The sequence below is a fragment of the Oncorhynchus mykiss genome, chromosome 27 (genome assembly GCF_057628025.1).
Source record: "Oncorhynchus mykiss isolate SJ-2025 chromosome 27, ASM5762802v1, whole genome shotgun sequence".
Taxonomy (NCBI): domain Eukaryota; kingdom Metazoa; phylum Chordata; class Actinopteri; order Salmoniformes; family Salmonidae; genus Oncorhynchus; species Oncorhynchus mykiss.
The window spans coordinates 3644386-3670000 of record NC_143048.1 but is presented as its reverse complement, the minus strand read 5'-3'; the positions used below and the strand labels follow the sequence as shown (position 1 = coordinate 3670000).

The following is a 25615-nucleotide window of genomic DNA, read 5'->3' as shown; positions in this document are numbered from 1 at the left end:
ATACAGTTTTATATCTTTATGTTTGAAGCCTGAAATGTGGCAAACGGTCGCAAAGTTCAAGGGGGCCGAATACTTTCGCAAGGCACTGTATACAGTGAAGAGGTGACTCCGGGATGCTGGCCTTCTAGGCAGAGTTGCAAAGAAACAGCCATCTCTCAGACTGGCCAATAAAAATAAACATTAAGATGGGAAAAAAAGCAGACACTGAACAGAGGAACTCTGCCTCTAAGGCCAGCATCCCGTAGTCACCTCTTCACTGTTGACGTTGAGACTGGTGTTTTGAGGGTACTATTTAATGAAGCTGCCATTTCAGGACTTTTGTGAGGCGTCTGTATCTCAAACTTGACAGTCTAATGTACTTGTCCTCTTGCTCAGTTGTGCACCGGGGCCCCCCACTGCTCCTTCTATTCTGGTTAGAGCCAGTTTGCTCAGTTCTTTGAAGGGAGTAGTACACAGCATTGTACGAGATCTTCAGTTTCTTGGCAATTTCACGCATGGAATAGCCTTAATTTCTCAGAACAAGAATAGACTGAGTTTCAGAAGAAAGGTCTCTGTTTCTGGCCATTCTGAGCATGTAATCGTACCCACAAATGCTGATGCTCCAGATACTCAACTTGTCTAAAGGAGGCCAGTTTTATTGCTTCTTTAATCAGAAGTTTTCAGCTGTGCTAACATAATTGCAAAAGGGTTTTCTTCTAATGATCAATTATCCATTTAAAATGATAAACTTGGATTAGTTTACACAATGTGCTGTTGGAACACAGGAGTGATGGTTGCTGATAATGGGCCTCTGTACGCCTATGTAGATATTCCATTAAATATCAGCCGTTTCCAGCTACAATTAGTCATTTACAACATTAACAATGTCTACACTGTATTTCTGATCAATTTGATGTTATTTTTATGGACAAAAAAAGTTGCTCTTCATTCAAAAACAAGGACATTTCTAAATGACCCCAAACTTTTGAACAGTAGTGAGTATATATAACACTTTGAAAAAGACCCAAGACACTTTACAATAGTGACTGGGAAAAGAATTCAAACATCTCAAACCACATGGTACAAAACAGGAATAGGGTTGAAGAATGTTGCGTTGTAGCGGTGGAGGAAGCCAAGGAAATACCCACCCAGTATCTACTCCTCTAAATCAGATAACATAGGCCAAGGAGGGGATATAGAAAGAGGGGGCATGCCCAGCTTAAATAACCTCAAATGACCTCATAGTGATGTGCAGATTTATTGCCCTGTCATGAAAAAAACTGTACCTTGTTGTGAATATCTATATTTAAATCTGCCTGAATGAATGTGGCACATAGCGTGTCAGTTTCATCAAAGCGCTTCTCTGCACGTGTGCCCTCCCCTTCCCAATCACCCACAGCTCACGTTTCTACTCTCACATTGCACAAACAGCCATTATAGCCATTCAGCCAACCCACAGCCAATAGGGTGCCTAGTAGTCCCCTGCATCACAGGAAGCAAACATGCTATTGGCTGCCACTGCCAGTGAGGCTGTAAGTGGGAGGGTCTAAATTATGTAAACAATTTAAGCCAGGCAGCAGGGGGATGTAGGGGCTGCTAGAGATAGAGAACAACGAATAATATACTGGTGAGTATGTCGAGAGATCTAGTGTGGTTGAGGACAGAGAGATGGAGATAAAAAAGGGCAGGGAACAAAATAAAATACTTTGTACAATTTACCATGAAAACGTAAGAGAAACCCCTTTCCTATCCTGCTGACTAATGCTGACAGGGAACGAGGAGGGGGGTGGGGGGTGACAAAAATGAACAAACACAAAGGGTTGAGCACTTAGAGCGACAAAACAGCTGTTCCTCCATTTTAACGGGGAACTGACACAGGTCCTTATCACGGTGGTCCACTCCGCATGTGCATTTGTCAGGATGACATTTGTTTTTCCCAAAAGGGGTCATTCTCTCCCCCCCTCCCCCCATCATCAAAACGACCCCGCCAAGAGGCGAGAACAGCCACTGGCCCCACTAAACAATTAACATTTAAAAGAAAGATAGGATGATTATGAATAACAGTTCACGACATGCCATAATGAAATGCAATAATGAATCATGTTGTCAAATAAGGTGCCACAGAATTGTTGTGACAAAACTAAGCTTGAGAAAAGACTACGTTATGACTAGGACAACCGCCAACACTTGGGATATTTGAATAATGGCAAGATGTTTAGCTGACTCTTCACAATTCTACAGACCTCTCCCAGTACCTCAACTTAATCAACTTCAGGCTCATTACCCTTATGCCACAAACAAGACAGTGGGTGATTTAAACTTGGATGCAGAAAACAAACAAGTTAAATAGCATGTGCTTTTCAAAGTATTCAATATTTTATTGCAATTACTCAAACACACCCAGTCTGAGTGATGAGTTGTGCAGAGAAAGAAACATCTAATTCATCCTGCCCATTATGATAACAGAGCATCACAAACATTAAACTACCACCACACAGACTCACCTGGATCTTGGCGAGCTCCAGCTGGTATGGGGTGACCTCTGTGCCTGGTAAAGTAGTGTCTCTGCTCGGCACGGCCCGGTACACAGGCCCAGGTACCAGGTAGTCCTTTCCCAAATCATGCTCTTTCATCTTCTTTCACCAACATAGGAGCTGACTGGCGTTTCCACTCTGTGCTTTGTTTTCAACTAATTGATATGGAACAAGGGGAGTCGTGTTTGGAAAACATGGACAATTAGACAATCAGTATTGTTATTAACAACGTTAAGTTGGATTGCTTGGTTTCATTTGCCAGGTTTTTGATGAAATGGTCAGCACCTCACCATCAAATAGGGTATTTTCCAATTAAGGACAGGAACGATGATCCCATCCTATCCATGAGCCTTCTAGGCTGCCTGGTATGGGGTGAGCGAGTGGAGATGGATGACTCAGAAATGCTCATGTTTTTTTCCAATAGCACAGCAATATAACTGGTGATGCAGAGGCTGTACCGGTTACCACTGATACTGTCCCAAATATATACAGATGTTGCAGAGGGGCCAACTGCAAACTAGAAGGGTTATCCTCAAATGTTTTTAGGCCAGCTATTTCCGACATGGATTAGGGGGGTATTTTTGAAAAACTCGTCTATTTCCAAGCTTTCTTGCTACGCATGTGTCAGATTCCCTGCCCATATATTACAAAAAACAGAAGGGTACATGAAGTTCCGGATTATTATTTGTATTAGGGTGGGGGGGGATACGTGACATAATCGGAGGATTCAATAATGTCGATGTGGCCATTTGAATTTATACATTTGAGGACATTATGTAAGCCAACTTCATAGTGTCATCACACGATTCTTCAATTTGTCCTCTATTTATAAAATCGACCTAAAAAAAACTAAAAGGGAAAACAACCATTTCTTCACGAACCCCGTGACATACGACACTGCTTCGGACTGAGCTGTACAACCTGAGCATCGTTGCAAAATAAGCATCCTCAAATATCTTAAAATCATCAAATTATGTATGGCCGCTTTGGCAGAACCCGATTGACGGAACTAACAACCAACCTTTTCAGGACTATGCTACTATGCGCAAAACGTTTAGGTTTTATAAAACGTAAGCATGCAAAATGTCACTGTAAAATATGAAGTCTACCGATTATACAATCTTGTACATCTAAAAAAAATATATTTTTTAAGTGAATAAAATGAGAATCTCGTTGACAAATACCTGCGTCTCGTTGTCAGCCAGCAGAACCCGATCAGTGGCCACAGAATAACAATTTATTTATAAAGCTGCTCTTTGATGCAGTCGCTGTGTTACTGTAACGGAAATGTAGTTCAAGAAAAATACCTAATAATATACGGGAAGAGGTGGCTACAATCCAGGAGACTACAGTTCCCAAGTGCGCTTGATGGCGAGCATAGAAATTGTAGGTGTAATTTATGCTCTGCTATCATCCTGCCCCTGTGGTCTGGATGCTGCATTGGCACATTGAAGTAGAATATTCATTCAACAAATGTTTATTTTTCTATTCCGGGATTGCGAATTAACTTCCATCGGTAGATCTCCTTGGCACAAATTGGGTAATTGTGCGCTGCATACTTAGGCAGTTTGCCGTTATTTTGACAATTTAAGGCACATGGAAAGACGCCGTCAACAGCATCAACGTTTTGAGTGCAAAAGAGCGTAAATTCACAAACACCGAGTAGTGTATGCCTGTTTTAGTCATTAGAATCAATTTTAATAGTTGTATTTGTCATATTCGCCATGTTGCCCATTTATATTGTGTTCCTTTTGACTCACCTTATGTCCTCCCAACCTGGTCACAGAGCATTTCGTATTGTTCTGTATGTAAATCCGAGATACTCCATTTCCACGTTCAGTTATGGTATTTATTCATTTGTGGATGTCCGTCACCGATTTCGTATTATACGTTACAAATTAGCTAAGCGTTTGTTACACATTCTAGCTAGGTGGCTGAAGTTAGCTAGGCTAGGAGTACGTTTAGGAGTTAGGTTAAAGAGTACATGTTAGCTAACATGCTAAGTTATTGCAAAGTAGAAAGTAGTTGAAAAGTTGCTAATGGCATAAAATGCTAAAGTTGTCTGTGACGAGATTCGAACTCTCAACCTTTGGGTTGCAAGATGTTCGCGTTATACGCACGCCCATCCACCCAGACCTTATACAAGTAACCACCGGTTTTATGCAACCATATCCAATGAAGTGTCTCGGATTTACATACAGAATAGAAATGCTCTTAAACCCAGGTTGGCTCTATGGGAGCCGCAGTATTCCCTCTTGAAATCATAGTCCTATATGCGATCGAAAACAGGTCGGCTGCAATTGTGAAATATATATCCCATTTGACTGAAACCTTAGTTTCAGCCCAATACATTATGAACTAAATCTTTAGCTAGTCTATTTAGCATTAGGAAGGTCATAATCTCACATTTCTACCCTACAAATTAACATTTGGCAGTACCTCCAACCGGCCTCACATCCACAGACCACATGTAACCACACCAGCCCAGGACCTCCACCTGCAGGGTTTTCAGACCAGCCACCTGGGACAGCTGATGAAACTGGAGGAGTGTTTCGGTCTGTAATAAAACCTTTTTGTGGGGGAAAACTCATTCTGATTTTGCTGGGCCTGGCTCTCAAGTGGGTGGGCCAATGCCCTCCCAGGCCCATCCATGGCTGTCATGTGAAATCCATAGATAAGAGCCTAATCAATTCATTTCAATTTACAGATTTGCTTATTTGAACTGTATCTCAGTAAAATTGTCATCAAAAATACAATATTAGTTTGATTTGGGGTTAAACAGTGGTTTGCTCCTCTTGTAATATTCTCATATGTATGATACCTTTTGAATGTGCAGCTGGGCTTTTTTGCCAAGAAATAACATAACGCTGGTCAGCGCATCTGGATTGCAATACAGTAAATTTAAATTAAATTATGTGCCAAGCTTAGCAATGAAGCAGTGAAAAAAATAGTTGCTAGTTGTGTCATATTGAAATAATTAAGTGCAGGTGCCAATTGCAAACTAGAGGTTTGAGCTATGGAGACTTGGCACCCCCATAACAAATCCTGGACGTCCGTGTTTTGTCAATATATTTTTGTATGTTTGACACCATAGCCGGCTTTGAAACACTGAGGAACAGAATTTAGATCTGGACACAGAGAACCCTGTCCGGCATTAAAACATTTGAGGTTTTAAACTAACTATGAAATAAATAGCCATCCCTGAGGTTTAGAATTGAGACCCTGTTACCCAACTGTGTATATGAAAAATGTATTAGCAAGGCAAAATTATTTCCCCTGATTAAACCAACAAAGACATTGACCTATACCGTTGTCCAATCTTAATTTTCTTGAGTTTATAATCCTCAAAATCCAGCACTATTCAGAAAGCACAACAGTAACTTGTTTTTGTGTAAAAACACTTGATTGGTCAAGAAAGAATGAAGGTTAACTAAACAATAAATATTGTAAAGCCCTGAAAATAACATTATTTGAAAATGTGTTCACACCTCCCCCATGCCATGCTACCGTAGAGGCCAGTGATGGATTCCCACCCTCCCAACTGCCAAGAGAACACAGAACACCAATTGTGGACCTGACTTGTTTATTGTATGTACACAAAAACAGCACATTACACACGAGATGGGTACAGCATCTGAAAGACAAAAGCAGAGAGAGCAGTGAGTAGAGTTCATAGGCACCAAATCAATACAAACCACAGCAATACAGTAAGTGGGAAATTGGCTCTTCCAGATGTTTTTCCAAGCACTTGCCCAATATGTAGTGGTCATGTAGGAAAGGTAGAGAGGGTAAGTATTAAAATGGGGCCGACATCATTCTTATCACTAAAAACAATACATTAAGTAGCATTTAAATAAAACTAATGAAAAGGTTAGTGATTTCTTTGCTTTAACTTTTGTAAGGAAAACAGATCCCTTATTTTTCAGCAGTGGGTTTCCCAAAGCGTTTGTAGCTTCAGTAGTACGTTGTTTCTCCCCACAACAATAATAAGTAGTGCCCCACGGTGTAACGCTGCCAATGAAACATTTCAAGGAAACCGACGTGCCTTTCAGGGAAATCCTACCCTTTCCCAACATAAAATGTATGATCTACAGCACCACCCACAACATCTGAAAAGTTGTTTTTTAAATCTCAGCACCTCCCAGCTGGCCTCATACACAACCAGTCACTGGACATGTCCAAATACCCATACAAGCGTACTATATACTTAAACTGCATACTCGTTTTGACGTTTGATGTAGTAGAATTAACTAGTCTTTACCGACTCCCATGCTTGACAACAGCCGATAAACAGCACATATGGGTCGGCAGATAGCCTAGTGGTTAGAGCGTTGGACTAGTAACCGAAAGTTTGCAAGATCAAATCCTCGAGCTGACAAGGTAAAAATCTGCCTAGTTAAATAAAAGGTCAATTAAATACACTCACACAATTTAGTACCCTACAGGGCTTGACAATTAACTTTTGCCACTTGTCCAGAGGACAATTTTTTTTACTTTATTATTTTTTAAAACTTGTCCATGACCCCCAAAAAATGGTCCGCAATACAATTTTTATATCATTGTATGATGCAGGGAACCACTTTCCTACTATTTCACATAGGAAATCAGACAAAAATGAAGCCTACACTCTGCTTATTGGATTTGCATATTCAAGCCTGTCTCAAAATACAACAACTGCCCCTTTAAAACCCCTAGAGTCGATTGATGGACCAGTGCGTCAATAAAAAAAACACTAACAAATCCGTCAGTTTAAGTTAGAGATATGTTTCTTTGAACGGGCTGTGTCTCAATTCGCATCCGCCTGTGGCAGCCTTCCACATCTGCAGTGGAAGACAGCCGAGCAAAAGCAGTGTTTGTCAGACTGAGGAGTCCTAAAAATAAGCATTTTCACAAAAACGTATACTGTATGAACAGTATGGCCTACAAAACTATTATGACTACTATATGGAAAATGGGAGACTCACAAACACAATGGTGTCCTCAGTTTTGCTCTACGACCCCCACAAGTGTCACGGGACTCATTTTAAGGTTACAGTTAAAATAATAATAAATGGAGTATTGAGGTAGTTTTGTGCCTAACCAAAAAAGGGTTGTTAAATAGTGTAAAGAAATTACATAAAAAAAATCCGGAGCTTTCTTATATCTCCTAGATATAGGACAGAAACAAACTTGTTCCTAAGATAACTTTTTGACTGTCTTTTACCATTTATGAATGTTTTATTCAATGCATTTCTATAGACTACAGTAGTAAAAGCCAAATTCAATATTTTATCAAATCATTTTGGGCTACCTAAAGGGGTGCTAAAATTGAAAATCAAATAGCTAAACGATCCACAGTATGACCATCTTAAAACAATTCCATAAAATAATTCCCTCCAAGCTCAAAATTAGCGGCGTTCCGTCGTCCCTGGGACAATAAAAAAACAACAACATTCGAAATAGACTGGAATGACAGATACAAAATTCATAGAACTATGTAAAATTTTAAAAGCAATGAGGCTGATGCAACAGATTAGACAGTTTATCTTAAAGTATTGATCAAGTTTAAATTTCTTCATATTATAAGCCTAACAATGCACACATTGGCTGTGCGAGAATGTTCCAAAATGCAATTAGCAGGAAAACACTGTCCTTCAGTCTCTGGTCATGAGCATTTGATCTAGATGAACCATGCCTCGAGTATGTCGAATGAAAGCTTTTCGAAATTAATTAATTATCATTTATTAATTATAACCCTCCTTACATTTTTCAAACATGACTGGCGTTTACCCTTCAACCTATATTCTTTCAACATGTCGAGCCCTGCGCTGGTATGGGTATTCGGACATGGCCACTGTCTGCAGCCCAGAACCGGACTGCAGCGAGACTGGGCAGGTTAATAAGCTGCAGGAAACAGTGGGATTCTATCTTTCATAGTCAAAAAGATAGAAAACAAGTTACACAATGACATAATCGAGAGATACTGAAGACATCTAGAGTGCATCATGTGATTTTTAAAAACTATGGGCAGGCAAAGGTTAGTAAAGTGATTTGCCTGCTCAAAGGTGGTTAAAAAACAAACTTGCTGAACCAACCAAATTTGGGAAATGAAGCACTTTGCCATTCTACAAGTTATTTGTAATGGATGTTGCATACAAAGTCACATACTTTTCATCCAAAGTTTAAACCAATGAACAGAAGGCCTTTTCCCCTGACAACATATTTTTTAAGAGGGGATCTGGAATTACATGGTAGTTCCTCGAACTAACCAAAGTTAAAGTATATCTAAATTCATTCCTAAAGTACCTCTGATTTTAGACATTGTTGTTCAAGCCCTACAAAAAGCACACCTGAATTAAGTAATCAAAAGTCTACGGATTAGCTGTGTAGTTTAAATCGGGTAGGGTTGGATAAAATATTCTACACTGTTGGCTCGCAGCACTTCCTTTGAGCTGTATTCGTTTTTGCTTGAACCCAGCACAGTGCAAAAAAAGGGCTGTGCAGGGCTAGAACAAAACTGGACTGTCTGCTGGGTCTGGAATTAAACCTTGTGCTAATCATCAGCGAAGAACAGAAGAAGGTACCACTCACCACTCTGACTCTGTGTCCCATGGCTTTTGCTGGGAGGTTACTGCTGAACTTGGCCCGCACCATTCCACTGTTGCCATGAGCACGCATGACTTTGCCCCAGATTACCCGCGTCTTGTTGGGCTTGCCACCAGGAGTCACTGTGTTCCTGATGAGATTGAAGGAGACAGTGAGCAGAATCAGTCTTGTGTCATGGAACTAAATTAAAACAAGAAAAAATTAACTCAAACTGCAAAAAAAATAAGCTTGCTAGAGGGTGTGTGATGTGCATCCTGAGTGGACGCATATCAAAGAGTGAGCAAGATATGTTGAAACCTCCTTTGGGTAGTCTTAAGTGCCACTTTGCAGGGTGGGGCCATGCTCCCAGAAGTTCCATGACATGTACGCTGAATGCAAAGTGACAGTGTCCTACAAATCTTTAGTCTCTGAACAGTTGTGTTTTGTACCTTCTCTCTTTAAATCGGTCTCTAATACTTGTTATATTCACTGAGTTGTCAAAGTAGGCTACTATTTCAACATTGTGTCAGGCCTAGTCTATACTGAATCTTTTTGAGGTTATCTACATTTTGAAATAGTCTCTGAATAGTTGTTTGCATTTTTACAGAAGTAAGAATAGCAGTCAATCAAATAGCCTACTTTGTGTGGGTTTTGAAATAGTTTCTGAATATTGTCCTCTGGTCACATAACAATTATTATTTACATTGAAATATTACAAGTATAATATATTTGGTACATTTTAAGTGAGCAATTTAGTGACATTTACTCAAATTGTTATTAAAGAACAGGTTGTGCCCTTTAAAACTAAGTTGTAATTGTAATTTGAGAAAATGAGCTTTATCTTATTCTCAGTAATCTACAGCAGCATTCAAGAATTCTATTGGGGTCCTGTTATTTTTGGGAAACTGTACATAGCGATTTAAATGTCATGTAAACGCCAGCTGAAAGTACCAGCAGCCCCAAGTCAAAGCAGGTCCACTGAGGCCATGTGACGCACTGGAGGCAGGCCATGGAGGTGGAAACGCAAAAGCCGTCTTTTTGGCAAAAAACTACCGTGTCCTTAGTTGAAATTCGCAATGAAACAGAAGATGTAAAACTTACTTCTTAGCCTTGTAGACGTAAGCACAGCGCTTGCCTAGGTAGAAGTCAACCTCCTCCCGTGTGTACACTCCCTCCACCTTCAGCAGGGCGGTGTGCTCCCGCTGGTTCCTTAGGCCGCGCTTATACCCGGCAAAGATGGCCTTGCTCCACAGTCTGAAATATTAAAAGAATACATAAACCAGAGCACTCAACCGGTGTATCATCAGTCCCACATCCTGGAGCCATAGTAATCCAGTCAGCAGTCAGTCAACCATATACCCTAAACACTCAGCAGAATCAAACAACTCACAATTGAACAAACTACATTTAAAATTCAGTATAAACTAGCTTGAAACATTTACCTTACTAAGCTAAGTACTGACTCGCAAATATGTCTAGTAGCAACAAAAAAATCTTGGTCGACAGTCGTTGTCCTGTTCTATTGACCAATCGATTGGTCTAAATGTTTAATATATATATATATATATATATAAAAGACACTGTTTCAATAAAATAAAAACATACACTAAGCTTGTCTGATGCTTTAAGCACACTGATTAATGATAATGGACAAATTACTTAAAAGCCAAATGGTCACACTTAAAAAAGAAAGAAAAGGTGAGTGCCTGTGTGACTGGCACAGGTTGTCTCGTTCTCCTCCCTACTGCAGCTAAAAGGCACCACAGCAAGTGTATATTGCGCTGGCTATGCTTTAGCTAAAACAATTTAAGCCATTTAGTTTGTTTCTTTGGTTATCGAAATCCTTAAATTGGTTTACAAAAAATATTATTTATTGTCTCAATCCTTGCTCTCTTTACATGACCAATAGGGCTTGACCTACAGTGCATTTGGAAAGTATTCAGAGCCCTTGCCCTTTCCACTTTGTTACATTACAGCCTTATTCTAAAACGGATTAAATCATTTTTCCCATCTCTCAATCTACACACAATACCCCATAATGAAAAACAAAAACAGGTTTTTAGAAATGTGAAATATTACATTTACATAAGTATTCCGACCCTTTTACTCAGTACTTTGTTGAAGCACCTTTGTCAGCGATTACAGCCTTGAGTCTTCTTAGGTATGACGCTACAAGCTTGGCACACCTGTATTTGGGGAGTCCCTCCCATTCTTCTCTGCAGATCCTCTCAAGCTCTGTCAGGTTGGATGGGGAGTGTCGTTGCACAGCTATTTTCAGGTCTCTCCAGAGATGTTCGATCAGGTTCGTGTTCTGTCCGGGCTCTAGCTTTGCCACTCAAGGACATTCAGAGACTTGTCCTGAAGCCACTCCAGCGTTGTCTTGGCTGTGTTCTTAAGGGCATTGTCCTGTTGGAAGATGAACCTTAGGACTGGGGCTGAGCAGGTTTTCATCAAGGATCTCTGTACTTTGCTCTGTTCATCTTTCTCTCGATCCTGACTTGTCTCCCAGTCCCTGAAAAACATCCCCTGCAGCTGCTGCCACCACGCTTCACCGTAAGGATGGTGGTGCCAGAAGTAACTTTTGGCATTCAGGCCAAGGAGTTCAATATTGGTTTCATCAGACCAGAGAATCTTGTTTCTCATGATCTGAGAGTCCTTTAGGTGCCGTTTGGCAAACGCCAAGCGGGCAGTCATGTGCCTTTTACTGATGAGTGGCTTCCTTCTGGCCACTACCATAAAGGCCTAATTGGTGGAGAGCTGCAATGATGGTTGTCCTTCTGGAAGGTTCTCCCATCTCCACAGACAAACTCTGGAGCTCAGTCAGTGCCCATCGGGTTCTTGGTCACCTCTGTGACCAAGGCCCTTCTCAACTGATTGCTCAGTTTAGCTGGGCGGCCAGCTCTAGGAAGAGCCTTGGTGGTTCTAAACTTCTTCCAATTAAGAATAATGGAGGCCATTGTGTTCTTGGGGACCTTCAACACGGCAAATCTTTTTTGGTACTCTTCCCCAGATCGGTGCCTCGACACAATCCTGTCTCGGAACTCTATGAATATCGAGTCTCAGGTTTGAATACGTATGTAAGCAAGGCATATTTTTTTATTAATACATTTGCAAACATTTCTAAAAACCTGTTTTCACTTTGTTATTATGGGATATCACTAAATTAGTTATAACACAGTAATGTCGACGGCAGGGTAGCCTAGTGGTTAGAGCGTTGGACTAGTAACCTGAAGGCTGCAAGTTCAAACCCTCGAGCTGACAAGGTACAAATCTGCCGTTCTGCCCCTGAACACTGTTCCTAGGCAGTCATTGAAAATAAGAATTTGTTCTTAACTTGAGGATAGGGGGCAGTATTTTCCCTTTGGATGAATTGCGTGCCCATATTGAACTGCATCCTACTCTGTCCTAGATTGCTAATATATGCATATTATTACTATTGGATAGAAAACACTCTGAAGTTTCTAAAACTGTTTGAATTATGTCTGTGAGTATAACATGGTAGGCTTTTTCCGTAACGTTTAAAAAAAAATCTGACACAGCGGTTGCATTAAGAACCAGTGTATCTTTAATTATATGTAGAACATGTATCTTTAGTCAAAGTTTATGATGAGTATTTCTGTTATCTGGCGTAGCTTTCTATAATTCCTCCGGATATTTTGGAGGTAGTTCTGAACATGGCATCATTGTAAACCGAGATTTGTGGATATAAATATGCATATTATCGAACAAAACATAAATGTATTGTGTAACATGTCATATGAATGCCATCTGATTAAGATTTTCAAAAGGTTAGTGATTCATTTTATCTCTAATCCTGCTTTTGTGACTATCTTTGGCTGGAAAAAATGGCTGCGTTTTCCCTTTGATTTGGTGGTGGTCTAACATAAATATATGTTGTGTTTTCACTGTAAAACATTTTAAAAATCGGACATTATGGGTAGATGAACAAGATGTTTCTTTCATTTGAGGTATTGGACTTGTTAATGTGTGAAAGTTAAATATTTCTAAAGAATATTTTTGAATTCCCTGCACCACCTTTTCAGCTGAATGGGGGGGTGGAGTTCCCCTTGGGGAACTACTTGCCATAACAGGTTTTAACTGACTTGCCTAGTTAAATAAAGGTAAAAAAAAAAAAAACATGTTTGACTTAGTTGTGGAAACTAAATTTACAAAAAAAATTAAAAAAGTTAAACTAGTCAAGTCGGTTAAGAACAAATTCTTACTTACAATGACGGCCTACAGGGGAACAGTGGGTGGGCAGAATGACAGAGTTTTACCTAGTCAGCTCAGGGATTTGGTCCAGCAACCTTTCGGTTACTGACCCAATGCTCTAACAACTAGGATACCAGCCTGTTGTAATGGGGGCAACAATACATTTTGCAAAGCCTTTATTACAACACAGCAAAGATTGAACAGCCAAATCTGTGAAATTGCTTTATCCTAGGCGTTTTGCCACAGAACCAGTAGGCTACTAAACACTCAAACAGGCAACAGAAGCAAGATCCATCTTATTTCTGTAGATAGTTTGGACACCTACTCATGCAAAGGTTCTTATTTCCAAAAAAATTGACATTGTAGAATAATAGTGAACACATCAACACTATAATAACACATATAGAATCATGTAGTAACCAAAAAAAGTGTTAAATCAAAATATATTATATATTTGAGATTCTTCAAAATAACCTCTCTTTGGCATGATGACAGCTTTGCACACTCTTGGCATTCTCTCAACCAGCTTCATGAGGTAATCACCTGGAATGCATTTCAATTAACAGGTCTGCCGAGTTAAAAGTTAATTTGTGGAATTTCTTTCCTTCTTAATGCATTTGATCCAATCAGTTGTGTTGTGACAAGGTAGGGGTGGTATACAGATGATGACCCTATCTGGTGAAAGACCAAGTCCATATTATGGTAAGCATAGCTCAAATAAGCAAAGACAAACGACAGTCCATCATTACTTTAAGACATGAAGGTCAGTCAATCCGAAAAATGTCAAGAACTCTGAAAGTTTCTTCAAGTGCAGTCGCAAAAACCATCAAGCGCTAAGATGAAACTGGCTCTCATGAGGACCACCACAGGAAAAGAAGACCCAGAAGACTCTTATCCTCTATAAGTTCATTAGTTACCAGCCTCAGAAATTGCAGCCCAAATAAATGCTACAGAGTTCAAGTAACAGACACATCTCAACATCAACTGTTCAGAGGAGAATGTGAATCAGGCCTTCATGGTCGAATTGCTGCAAAGAAACCACTGCTAAAGGACACCAATAAGAAGAAGAGACTTGCTTGGGCCAAGAAACACGAGCAATGGACATTTACTCCTCTCTTATTTAACTAAGCAAGTCCGTTAAGAACAAATTCTTATTTACAATGACTGTCTACCACTATTATTTGATGCTGCTGGCCCGCTATGAACATGATGAAGAACAATCTGGCCTTATGTGGCCATGTACTCTTATGGTTCTTATGGTAAAGAGGACTTTATACATACATGTGATTGATTAGACTGGTGGAAATCTGTCCTTTTGTCTGACGAGTCCAATTTTGAGATTTTTGGTTCCAACCGGCATGTCTTTTGAGACAGTAGGTGAACGGATTCTCTCCACATGAGTGGTTCCCACCGTGAAGTATGGAGGAGGTATGACAGTATAGGGGTGCTTTGCTGGTGAAACTGTCATGGAATTAATTAACCAGCATGGCTACCACATCATTCTGTAGCGATACACCATCCCATCTGGCTTACGCTGAGTGGCACTATCATTTGTTTTTCAACAGGACAATGACCCAAGACACACCTCCAGGCTGTTTAAGGACTATTTGACCAAGGGGTGATGAGTGCTGCATCAGATGATCTAGCCGCCACAATCACCCGACCTCAGCCCAACTGAGCTGGTTTGGGATGAGTTGGACTGCAGAGGTTAGGAAAAGCAACCAACAAGTGCTCAGCATATGTGGGAACTCCTTCAAGACTGTTGGAATTGCCTTCCAGGTGAAGCTGGTATAGAGAATGCCAAGAGTGTGGAAAGCTGTCAAAGGCAAAGGGTGGCTACTTTGAAGAATCTCAAATATATTTAGATTTGTTTAAGGGATGCACAATATATCGGTAAGCATATCAGAAACGGACAATTTTACCTAAAAATGCCAACATCGATGTCCAGTTTAACGCTGATGGGCAAAACCAATGTCAAAGCTGACGTGCATACTTACATAACGTAGGCCCATGACCTAATAACGCCACGGCAAATATAGTGCGACACGTGCAACACTGCATTCCTAACCTAGCCAAAAATGTCTGCTGTGTGGATCGTGCAGTCAACAAGTGCAGCAGTCATTTGAAAAAGTAAGAACATTTCAGCGAGACAACGCAAAGGCGAAATCCATTAACGCCAAGATAATGGAAATCATTGCCTTTGACAATCAACCGTTCTCTGCCGTGGATGAGGTTGGCTTTCGCCGAATGGCCGAGCACTGGTACACACTAGCAAGTAGGCGCTATTTTTCAGATGTTGCCCTACCTGCGTTACACAGTACTGTTGAAACGCACATCCATGAGCTACTTGCTTTGGGCATCACTGCTATTAGCTTCACAACTGACATTTGGACCAGCGATGTCAGCCCCATGAGCATTATGAGTCTGACAGCACAGTGGGTCGACGAGGATTTCCTACTGAGGAAAGCTGTATTGCATGCTCAAGAATGTGCTGGTTCTCATACCACTGCTGCCCTTTCAATTGCATTTGAGAACATGTTTGAAACATCAACACGCCAAGCTTCATTCAAACAACTGACTCGAGAAATAACGGCGCCTGCAGCAGACGCGATACCCTGTCATGGCATTGAAACGCCTGCAACAAGAACGCCAACAGAGACAGTCGGGTTAACTTGGAAAAGTACTCTATAGAGTAGAGGCTGTGAACAAGCGAGTCGGTGGCATTCTCTGAGCCTCTACTGTGTTGCCGGGTTTACGTGAAATGTTGAAACACAGCTGGACAAGATGGAAACGGATGCAGTGACAGTGTGCACCGAGGAAGAGAGACCACAGACAGACAGAGCTGAAACTTCACTGCTTGACATGTATGATGAAATCCTGGTTGAGACTGAACCGACTGAACAGCACAGCAAGTAAGTGAAAGAAGTAGGTTTTAATTATGTTTTACTGGTAATGGGGACATACAGTTGATTTCGGAAGATTACATACACCGTGGCCACATTTAAACTCAGTTTTTCATAATTCCTGACATTTAGCCCTAGTAAATTCCCTGTCTTAGGACAGTTGGGATAACCACTTTATTTTATTTTAAGGACTTTGTGCATGACAACTCATTTTTTAGAGATTGTTTTCACTTATAATTCACTATCACAATTCCAGTGGGTCAGAAGTTTACATACACTAGGTTGACTGTGCCTTAAAACAGCTTGGAAAATTCCAGATGATGTCATTGCTTTAGAAGCTTCTGATAGGCTAATTGACATAATTTGAGTCAATTGGAGGTGTACCTGTGGCTGTATTTCAACGCCTACCTTCAAATTCAGTGCCTCTTTGCTTGACATCATGGGAAAATCAAAAGAAATCAGCCAAGACCTCATCATTGGGTCTGGTTCATCCTTGGGAGCCATTTCCAAACACCTGAAGGTACCACGTGTACTATTGTTTGTACAGATGAACAAGTATAAACACCATGGGACCACGCAGCCGTCATACCACTCAGGAAGGAGACGCATTCTGTCTCTTGGAGATTAACGTACTTTAGTGCGAAAAGTGCAAAACAATCCCAGAACAACAGCAAATGACCTTGTGAAGATGATGGAGGAAACCGGTCCAAAATATCTACAGTTGAAGTCAAAAATGTAATGAAATGTCAAAATCATAGTAGAGAGAAGGATTCATTTCAGCATTTATTTCTTTCATCACATTCCCAGTGGGTCAGAAGTTTACATCCACTCAATTAGTATTTGGTAGGATTCCCTTTAAATTGTTTAACTTGGGTCAACCGTTTTGGGTAGCCCTCCAAAATTTTTTGGACCATTCCTCCTGACAGAGCTGGTGTAACTGAGTCAGGTTAGTGGGCCTCCTTGCTCACACACGCTTTTTCAGTTCTGCCCACAAATGTTCTATAGGGTTGAAGTCAGGGCTTTGTGATGGCCAATCCAATATCTTGACTATGTTGTCCTTAAGCCATTTTGCCACAAATTTGGAAGTATGCTTTGGGTCAATGTCCATTTGGAAGACCCATTTATGACCAAGCTTTAACTTCCTGACTGAGGTCTTGAGATGTTGCTTCAATATATCTAAATAATTTTCCTGCCTCATGATGCCATCTATTTTGTGAAGTGCACCAGTCCGTCCTGCGGCAAAGCACCCCCACAACATGATGCTGCCACCCCCGTGCTTCACGGTTGAGATGGTGTTCGTCGGTTTACAAGCATAACGATGGTCATTATGGTCAAACAGTTCTATTTTTGTTTCATCAGACCAGAGGACATTTCTCCAAAAAGTACGATCTTGGGCACCATGCGCAGTTGCAAACCGTAGTCTGGCTTTTTTATGGCGGTTTTGGACCAATGGCTTCTTCCTTGCTGAGAGGCCTTTCAGGTTATGTCAATATAGGACTCGTTTTACTCTGGATATAGATACTTTTGTACCTGTATTCTCCAGCATCTTCACAAGGTCCTTTGCTGTTGTTCTGGGATTGATTTGCACTTTTCACACAAAAGTACGTTCATCTCTAGGAGACAGAATGCGTCTCCTTCCTGAGCGGTATGACGGCTGCGTGGTCCCATGGTGTTTATACCTGCGTACTATTGTTTGTACAGATGAACGTGGTACCTTCAGGCGTTTGGAAATTGCTCCAAGGATGAACCAGACTTGTGGAGGTCTACAATTTTGTGTCTGAGGTGTTGGCTGATTTCTTTTGATTCAAGGTAGGCCTTGAAATACATCCACAGGTACACCTCCAATTTACTCAAATGATGTCAATTAGCCTATCAGAAGCTTCTAAAGCCATGACATCGTTTTCTGTAATTTTCCAAGCTGTTTAAAAGGCACAGTCAACTTAGTGTATTGTAAACTTCTGACCCACTGAAATAGTGAATTGCAAGTTAAATAATCTGTCTGTAAACAATTGTTGAAAAAAATCACTTGTGCCACGCACAAAGAAGATGTCCTAACCAACTTGCCAAAACTATAGTTTGTTAAAAATAAATTTGTGGAGTGGTTGAAAAACGAGTTTTAATGACTCCAACCTAAGTGTATGTAAACTTCCGACTTCAACTGTACGTAAATGCCAACAAAATAACTTTTTGGTCAGTGTGTGCGTTTCAACAATTTAACTGTACTAGAATGCTTAAAAAGGCAGCTAAAATTTTCAATATCGGTTATCGGCATTGTTTTTTCGTCAAGGAAAATATCAGATATCGGCCAAAAATGTCATATTGGTGCATCCCTAGATTCCATGTGTTATTTCATAGTTGATGTCTTCACTATTATTCTACAGTGTAAAAAATAAAGACAACCCCTTGAGTGAGTTGGTGTGTCCAAACTTTTGACTGGTACTGGATGACTTATAAAGCCAGGCACCTTTTCGGCCTCCTGAGTGGCGCAGTGGTCCAAGGCGCTGCATCTAGGTGCTAGAGGCGTCACTACAGACCCTGGTTCAATCCCGGGCAGTATCACAACCAGCCGTGATCTGGAGTCTCATACGGCGACACAAAATTGGCCCAGTTTCGTCTGGGTTAGGGGAGGGTTTGGCTGGGCTAGGCCGTCATTGTAAAATAAAAATTTGCTCTTAACTACTTGGTGACAAGGGGCAGTATTTTCACTTCCGGATGAAATGCATGCCCAAATTCAACTGCCTGCTATATAATCCTCAGAAGATATGCATATTATTAGTAGATTTGGATAGAAAACACTGAAGTTTCTAAAACTGTTTGAATCATGTCTGTGAGTATAACAGAACTTATTTAGCAGGCGAAACCCAGAGGACAAACCATTCAGATTCTATTTTTTGAGGTCATTCTCTTTTCAATTAGTTTTTATTGGGAATCCAGATTTCTAAGGGACCTTCTTGCAGTTCCTACCGCTTCCACTGGATGTCAACAGTCTTTAGAAATTGGTTGAGGTTATTCCTTTGTGTAATGAAGAAGTACGGCCATCTTGAACGAGGGTCACTTGAAGTGTACTGTTAGATAGAGGAGCGTGACCAGAAAGCTAGCTAGTTTGTTTTCTTCCTGTATTGAACACAGATCCTCCCGTCTTCAATTTTATCCATTATTTACTTAAAAAAAATACCTAAAGTTGTATTACAAAAGTAGTTTGAAATGTTTTGGCAAACTTTACAGGTAACTTTTGAGATATTTTGTAGTCACGCTGCGCAAGTTGGAACCGGTGTTTTTCTGGATCAAACGCACCAAATAAATTTACATTTTGGATATATATATATATATATATATATATATATATATAGACGGAATTAATCGAACAAAAGGACCATTTGTGATGTTTATGGGACATATTTAAGTGCCAACAAAAGAAGCTTGTCAAAGGTAAGACATGAATTATATTTTTATATCTGCGTTTTGTGTCACGCTTGCAGGGTTGAAATATGGTTTCTCTCTTTGTTTACGGAGGTGCTATCCTCAGATAATTGCATCGTTTGCTTTCGCCGGAAAGCCTTTTGAAATCTGAGATGTTGGCTGGATTCACAACAGGTGTAGCTTTAATTTGCCATCTTGCATGTGTGATTTAATGAAAGTTAGATTTTTAGTCATTTATTTGAATTTGGCGCTCTGCATTTTCCCTGGCTTTTGGCCAGGTGGAACGCTCCACATATCCCAGAGAGGTTAACTGACTTGCCTAGTTAAATAAATAAGCATTAGGCTATTGATTATAGACATAAATAAATTGGGGTTTCCACTGTCCTCAATTGTCCTAGACAATTACGTGTTGATCACACTGCTTGCACTGTGTGCAAGTTTTGCAAAATAAATCAACATAAACATATTTTTCAATCATTGCACACACACTGCTCGCGAGCGTCTGCCCTACCAGGCGCAAAAATAGAGGTTGCTTCTATTTGTGGCGCAGAACGCGCTTGCAAGTCCTGCCTCTCATCTCCTTATTGGCTTTTAGAAGCATTTGCGCCCATGCCATCTCCTCATTGGTTATACCCACGTGGGTGACTGAAAGATGAATGGAGGTCAGTAGTGGTAATACACCTTATGCAAGTTAGTTGCCAATCGCCATATAATGTCCAAAAGAAAAAGCCTGGAAGGAGATTTGACTAGAAACAATTCGGTTGACTGTTTAATGTGTGGATTAATAGTCAGTGTATAGGATTTTATGCATTTCATTTTAAAATAACGTTTATATCCCAAGACAAATTAGCTTACGTAAATTGAATGGTTTCCGACCTGTCCCCAAATTAATATAATTGGTTCAGTTTATTTTGATATTTCAACCTGCATGTTGTGATCGCGTTTGGTGTGGGGGGACAAAATCAAATTTGGCACAAGCGTCCGGTTTGGGTAAGTGCATTTGTTAGAAAATAATATTTAATGTTACACCATTCTTTTTTACATAATCTATACTATTTCAGTACCACATGTCTTAGTGATGGCCTGTGCCACCCACAATGCATTAGTCCAATGAGACAGGCGAGAATCAGACAGGGGTCTTGTTCACCATAGAAAAATATGCTTGACTAAAGAAATCTCGGTCGACCAACAGCCCATCAACCAAATGGGGTCAGCCCTAAACAACTCAGTATCGTTAGTGGTAGGCTAACATTGGCTACTCACCTTCCTGGCATCTTGAGTCTATTCCCAGGCACGGAAAAACCTAATGAGAAAAAATGTAATGTAGTATGGTGTGAACGTGATAACTTAGAACACTACATATCTTACGTTAGCTAGCTACAAAAACGTTAAAGACTAAGACATTGACGAGATCTCATTGGGTCTAGATGGCTGTCGCTAACTAGCCACAGTGGTAGTGTTTGTCCGTTAAATCACCAACACACAAAATAAGGGAATACTGTTGTATCCTAATTAACATTGAAATACTTAGGCTAACTAGAGATGCATTTCGTTAACCTCATCCCTGCAGTCCGGCGCTTGCCCATTAGTTTCGTAAAACTATCCAAGTTATATCTTTGTCATCACACCCTCTCGGACTCAAAAACCAGACTACATGACAAGCGTAAGTATATTTATCGTTAAAATGACGTACATTTATGCCCAAAGTAGACTTAATAACGTTGACATTTCGATTTTAGAAAATTGACTCTTTATATTTCTCACCTGCACTGTAAGAAAAATGGAGGAAAAGGAAGTCGGAACGGAATGCTGGGAAATGTACGTAGTCGGTGACGACAGAGGCGCATGATAGTGATGGGTACTCCGGCTCTTTTCAGTGAGCCAGCTTGTTCGGCTCAGCTCACCATAATGAGCCGTCTCTCTTGGCTCTCAAACGGCTCTTTAAAAAAAAAACATGTTTTGTATTTTTTCAAGTCAAACAGTTTGGGATAGTTTGACTATGATTGGTGTTAAAACAATTCTAATTAAATTATTAAATGAAAACATACTCTACCTTAACCACAATGTATTTAAAAATGCATTGGTTTGTTATGAAAAAGAATGCTATTAAACATTTGCATTTAAAGTATAACTTTTTAATGTATATAAACAAAGTGCGTATAAATCTAACCATTCTAAATGAATACAATCTGAACAGCATAATAGAATATTGCACCATATCAAAGAAAAATACATAACAATTTGCAAAATTGCAGCATCCCACAAATTGAAATGAATGTAAAAAAAAGAAGGATGCTATTACACATGTGCATTTAAGGTAATTAAAAAAAAAAAATGTATATAAAAAAAAGTAAATATAAATGTAACAATTCAATATGAGTGGGTCTAGGGTTTCTGGGATAATGGTGTTGATGTGAGCCATGACCAGCCTTTCAAAGCACTTCATGGCTACAGATGTGAGTGCTATGGGTCGGTGGTCCTTTAGGCAGGTTACCTTAGTGTTTTTGGGCACAGGGACTATGGTTGTTTGCTTGAAACATATTGGTAATACAGACTCAGTCAGGGACATGTTGAAAATGCCAGTGAAGACACTTGCCAGTTGGTCAGCACATGCTCCGAGTACACGTCCTGGTAATCCGTTTGGCCCCGCGGCCATATGAATGTTGCGTCGGAGCCGGTGTAGTACGATTCAATCTTAGTCCTGAATTGATGCTTTGCCTGTTTGATGGTTCGTCTGAGGGCATAGCGGGACTTCTTATAAGCGTCCGGGTTAGAGTCCCAATCCTTGAAAGCGGCAGCCCTTTAGGTCAGTGCGGTTGTTTCCTGTAATCCATGGCTTCTGGTTGAGGTATGAGTGTACGGTCACTGTCGGGACAACGTCATCGATGCACTGATTGATGAACCCAGTGACTGATGTGGTATACTCCTCAATGCCATCGGAAGAATCCCGGAACATATTCCAGTCTGTGCTAGCAAAACAATCCTGTAGCTTAGCATCTGCGTCATCTTAACACTTCCTTATTGGCCGAGTCACTGGTGCTTCCTGCTTTAGTTTTTGCTTGTAAGCAGGAATCCAGAGGATAGAATTATGGTCAGATTTGCCAAATGGAGGGTGAGGAAGATCTTGTACGCATCTCTGTGTGTGGAGTATAGGTGGTCCAGAGTTATTTTCCCTCTGGTTGCACATGCTGGTAGAAATTAGGTAAAACGGATTTAAGTTTCTCTGCATTAAAGTCCCCGGCCACTAGGAGCGCCGCCTAGTCAAGTCAGTTATACAACTGAATGCCTTCAACTGAAATGTGTAACCCAGCCCCTCTGAATCACAGAGATGCGGGGGGTTGCCTTAATCAACATCTACGTCTTCGGAGCCCGGGGAACAGTGGGTTAACTGCCTTGTTTGTGGGCAGAATGACAGAATTTTACATTGTCAGCTCGGAGATATGATCCAGCTACCTTTCGGTTACTGGCACAACGCAGAGGCCATATCACTGTAAATGCTGCACAGCCAATGCAGACATCAGATTAATCATGAAGAGCCATTAAGTCTTCTGTCTGGTGGTACATGTTCGTCACTGTCACCGACCGGGTAGGAAATATTTTGTAGAAAGTTGTTCCATATGCTAGCTAGTTTGCAACATTGCTGAACATTGAAGATAAAATGGGGGGGAAATTGAATTCTGCTCTATACACAAATTATACAGCAGGTGGGTCTAATCCTGAATGCTGATTGGTTAAAAGCACATTCCAGGTATCTATTCCACAAATGAACTCATGCTTGAATGAACTGCATATTTACTCTGTTCTATCTGACTGTGCAATCCACTGTCTCATCAGCCCAGCCAGGCACTTTATATTCACTATAAAAAGCATTTAGACATTCTCACATTTATTTTAGACTAACATTTAGTTTAACAGTGAAGATTTGTATAAACCTTGCTGTATGTCTCTTCCAGTATGGAACATTTAGAACGAACGACTGGGTCGCGTTCATAGATACTGAGCGACAGGGTCGCATCTCTAGCAACCGGACCGATAGCAGGAATGACCAGCCAGTTTGGGTAGCAACCCTAGATTTGTGTTGGGACTATATTTTGTTTGCTAGCTAGCCAACTTACAGTCACGTCAAAGTATGAAATAGTATGAATTAATTCATTTAAAAAAAGCTTTTAATGAAAATATGTCAATCATTATTTGAATATGTTGGAAACCCATTGTATAAAACAGATAATGCCCTCGGAAGCCGGTGTTTGCAGGATAACGTAAACTCACGCACTTTTGTACATTGCCTTGGTCCGTACAATTGACCTTATTTTAGCGCCCAAAAAACGTAATACTTCCAGATCAACTGTAATGTCAATACCATTGTAAAGCACAATTTCTCCCCTTTCCAACAAATTCCATGCCGAGGCCTCCACGATGCCCGTTTCTGCATGATTCAAGAAGGCAATGAGCTCCATAGGGTCTTTTAAAAATGGCAGGTGGGGAAGCGAAACTAATACGTGATAGTGAGAAGGAGAGGAGTTGTGTGGGAAAATTGCTTTTTTTCACTCGATCTGTCCAACTTATCACCTTATCGCCTCTAAAATGTAAATAAATCACTATAAAGAGTTTATATAACGTGTCATTACATACCTATTTGAAGGTTTGTGTCGAATTTGAAATTGGGTTTTTAGGGCAGTGCTAAAGTGTTCTTAGAAGTAAACTGCGGCTTTGAGGATGATGATCGCATGCAATGATGACGAAAAAATGACTAGGTATCTATCCCCCTACCCCCGTCACTGTCCATTTCTTGTTTTTAAACGATGAGAAGTGCTACACCTGGTGGAGAGAGATTGTAAGACAGAAATAGTTGCTTTATGCGTGCTGTACGTTACGACATGACACGTCACGATGTAACGGAGGGTCCGTTTTTTGAACTTTTCTCCAATATTATAGAGCCATTACCATGTTGATCAACGCTTGAATAGAAACATAGTTCACATCCCAGATTTTGAAGTCAACACAGTTGCTACAGTCCCATAATTTTTCTTTGCAGCCTCGTATGAATGTCGCAGTTGTGTACATTTGTACGGAATGGGGTGAGTTTACGTTATATTGGCACAGTTTGCCAGCCGAGACGAATATATCATCCAAACACCGGCTTCGAGGGTATTATCCCTTAAATAGTCGATGAAGGCACTACAGCTCCTCTGCGTTAACACTAATTTACCAAAGAAAAGAGACGTTTTGGGAAATGTTTAGTGTATCAACTGTGGCTGGCAGTCTGCGATTTATTGAAAATGAAAGTGGAGCAATGAGACAAGATAGTAGCTACTACAACAATTGGATACCACGAAATTGGGGAGAAAAAGGGGTAAAATTATTATTATTTTTTTTTAAATAAAAAATAAAAATGAAAGTGGAGTAATTGGTAATAGTAGTTTCTCAGATGTCAATAACCGAGGATTAGGTTAGTGTTCTTAACTCTCAAGGGATCGCCGCCACATGCGCTGGTCAAAGTGAGATGGAGGACGAGAAAATGTTTGGTTTATGACAGTCATAAATACCTCTCCCCCCTTTTTCCTCTCTCTAACCTACTGGACTATTGAAAATCCCTTGGTTAACATAGAGATTCTGGGAACATCAGAAGGTGGGGGAAATTAACTATATTTTGGTAATCCAACCAGTTGAACACATTATAGTTATCAGATTCACATGGAATTGTTGTGCAATTTAAAATGTTTGAAAATGAAATTATTCGTGATGGGATGAAATGTGAGCTTTGGTTGTGAATGGTAAGAACTTTGAACTCTTATTCACTATGATTCATTCTGTGTACATGTAATTCTGTGTGATTAGTTGGGAATTTAGTAAATAAATAATTAAACCCAATTTTGTACTGCTGATTCAAATTTTTAGCCAGGGTCCGTGAAGATAACCAAGAATTTACAACTTTCAGATGAGACTGAAATAAGGTGCCGATTAATATTGACTGCTATTGATGTAAAATATTACTAGGTCTTT

At 40.3% G+C, this 25615-nt stretch overlaps 2 protein-coding genes across 7 annotated transcripts in view; both read right to left on the bottom strand.

The window, feature by feature from the left end:
• Nucleotides 1–3883, bottom strand: part of abcc5 (ATP binding cassette subfamily C member 5) — a 64276-nt gene extending 60393 nt beyond the window's left edge. For 3 of the 5 annotated variants that reach the window (XR_016492587.1, XR_016492588.1, XM_036965103.2), the window contains exons 1-2: nt 3698–3809; nt 2484–2668 (exon numbers count right to left, since the gene is read on the bottom strand). Coding sequence is in view for 2 of the 5 variants with exons in the window: in XM_036965103.2 (XP_036820998.1) it covers nt 2484–2612 (129 nt within the window). In the remaining 3 variants the exon portion in view is untranslated. Of the gene's footprint in view, nt 1–2483; nt 2669–2803; nt 2876–3697 lie in introns of all 5 variants that reach the window. The other 2 variants (XR_016492589.1, XM_036965102.2) reach the window with 1 other exon arrangement.
• Nucleotides 3884–6079: 2196 nt separating this feature from the next.
• Nucleotides 6080–21551, bottom strand: rpl35a (ribosomal protein L35a). 2 transcript variants are annotated; one of them, XM_021587251.3, is made up of 5 exons: nt 21377–21551; nt 20876–20915; nt 10179–10331; nt 9084–9228; nt 6080–6147 (listed from the first exon to the last, which is right to left on the bottom strand). In XM_021587251.3, exons 2-5 carry the CDS (start codon nt 20884–20886, stop codon nt 6124–6126), a joined length of 333 nt encoding a protein of 110 aa, XP_021442926.1. In that variant the 5' UTR covers nt 20887–20915; nt 21377–21551; the 3' UTR covers nt 6080–6123. The 2 variants fall into 2 exon arrangements, with proteins under 2 accessions (XP_021442926.1, XP_036820996.1); XM_036965101.2 differs by having other exon boundaries at nt 21306–21410.
• Nucleotides 21552–25615: the final 4064 nt, after the last annotated feature.

Excerpts from the sequence above, each read along its gene's own strand:
- rpl35a (XM_021587251.3), bottom strand. Across the intron at positions 9,229-10,178 it reads TACGTCTACAAGGCTAAGAA|GAACACAGTGACTCCTGGTG; the intron begins GTAAGTTTTACA and ends CAATCTCATCAG. Across the intron at positions 6,148-9,083 it reads TGGGACACAGAGTCAGAGTG|ATGCTGTACCCATCTCGTGT; the intron begins GTGAGTGGTACC and ends TTTGTCTTTCAG.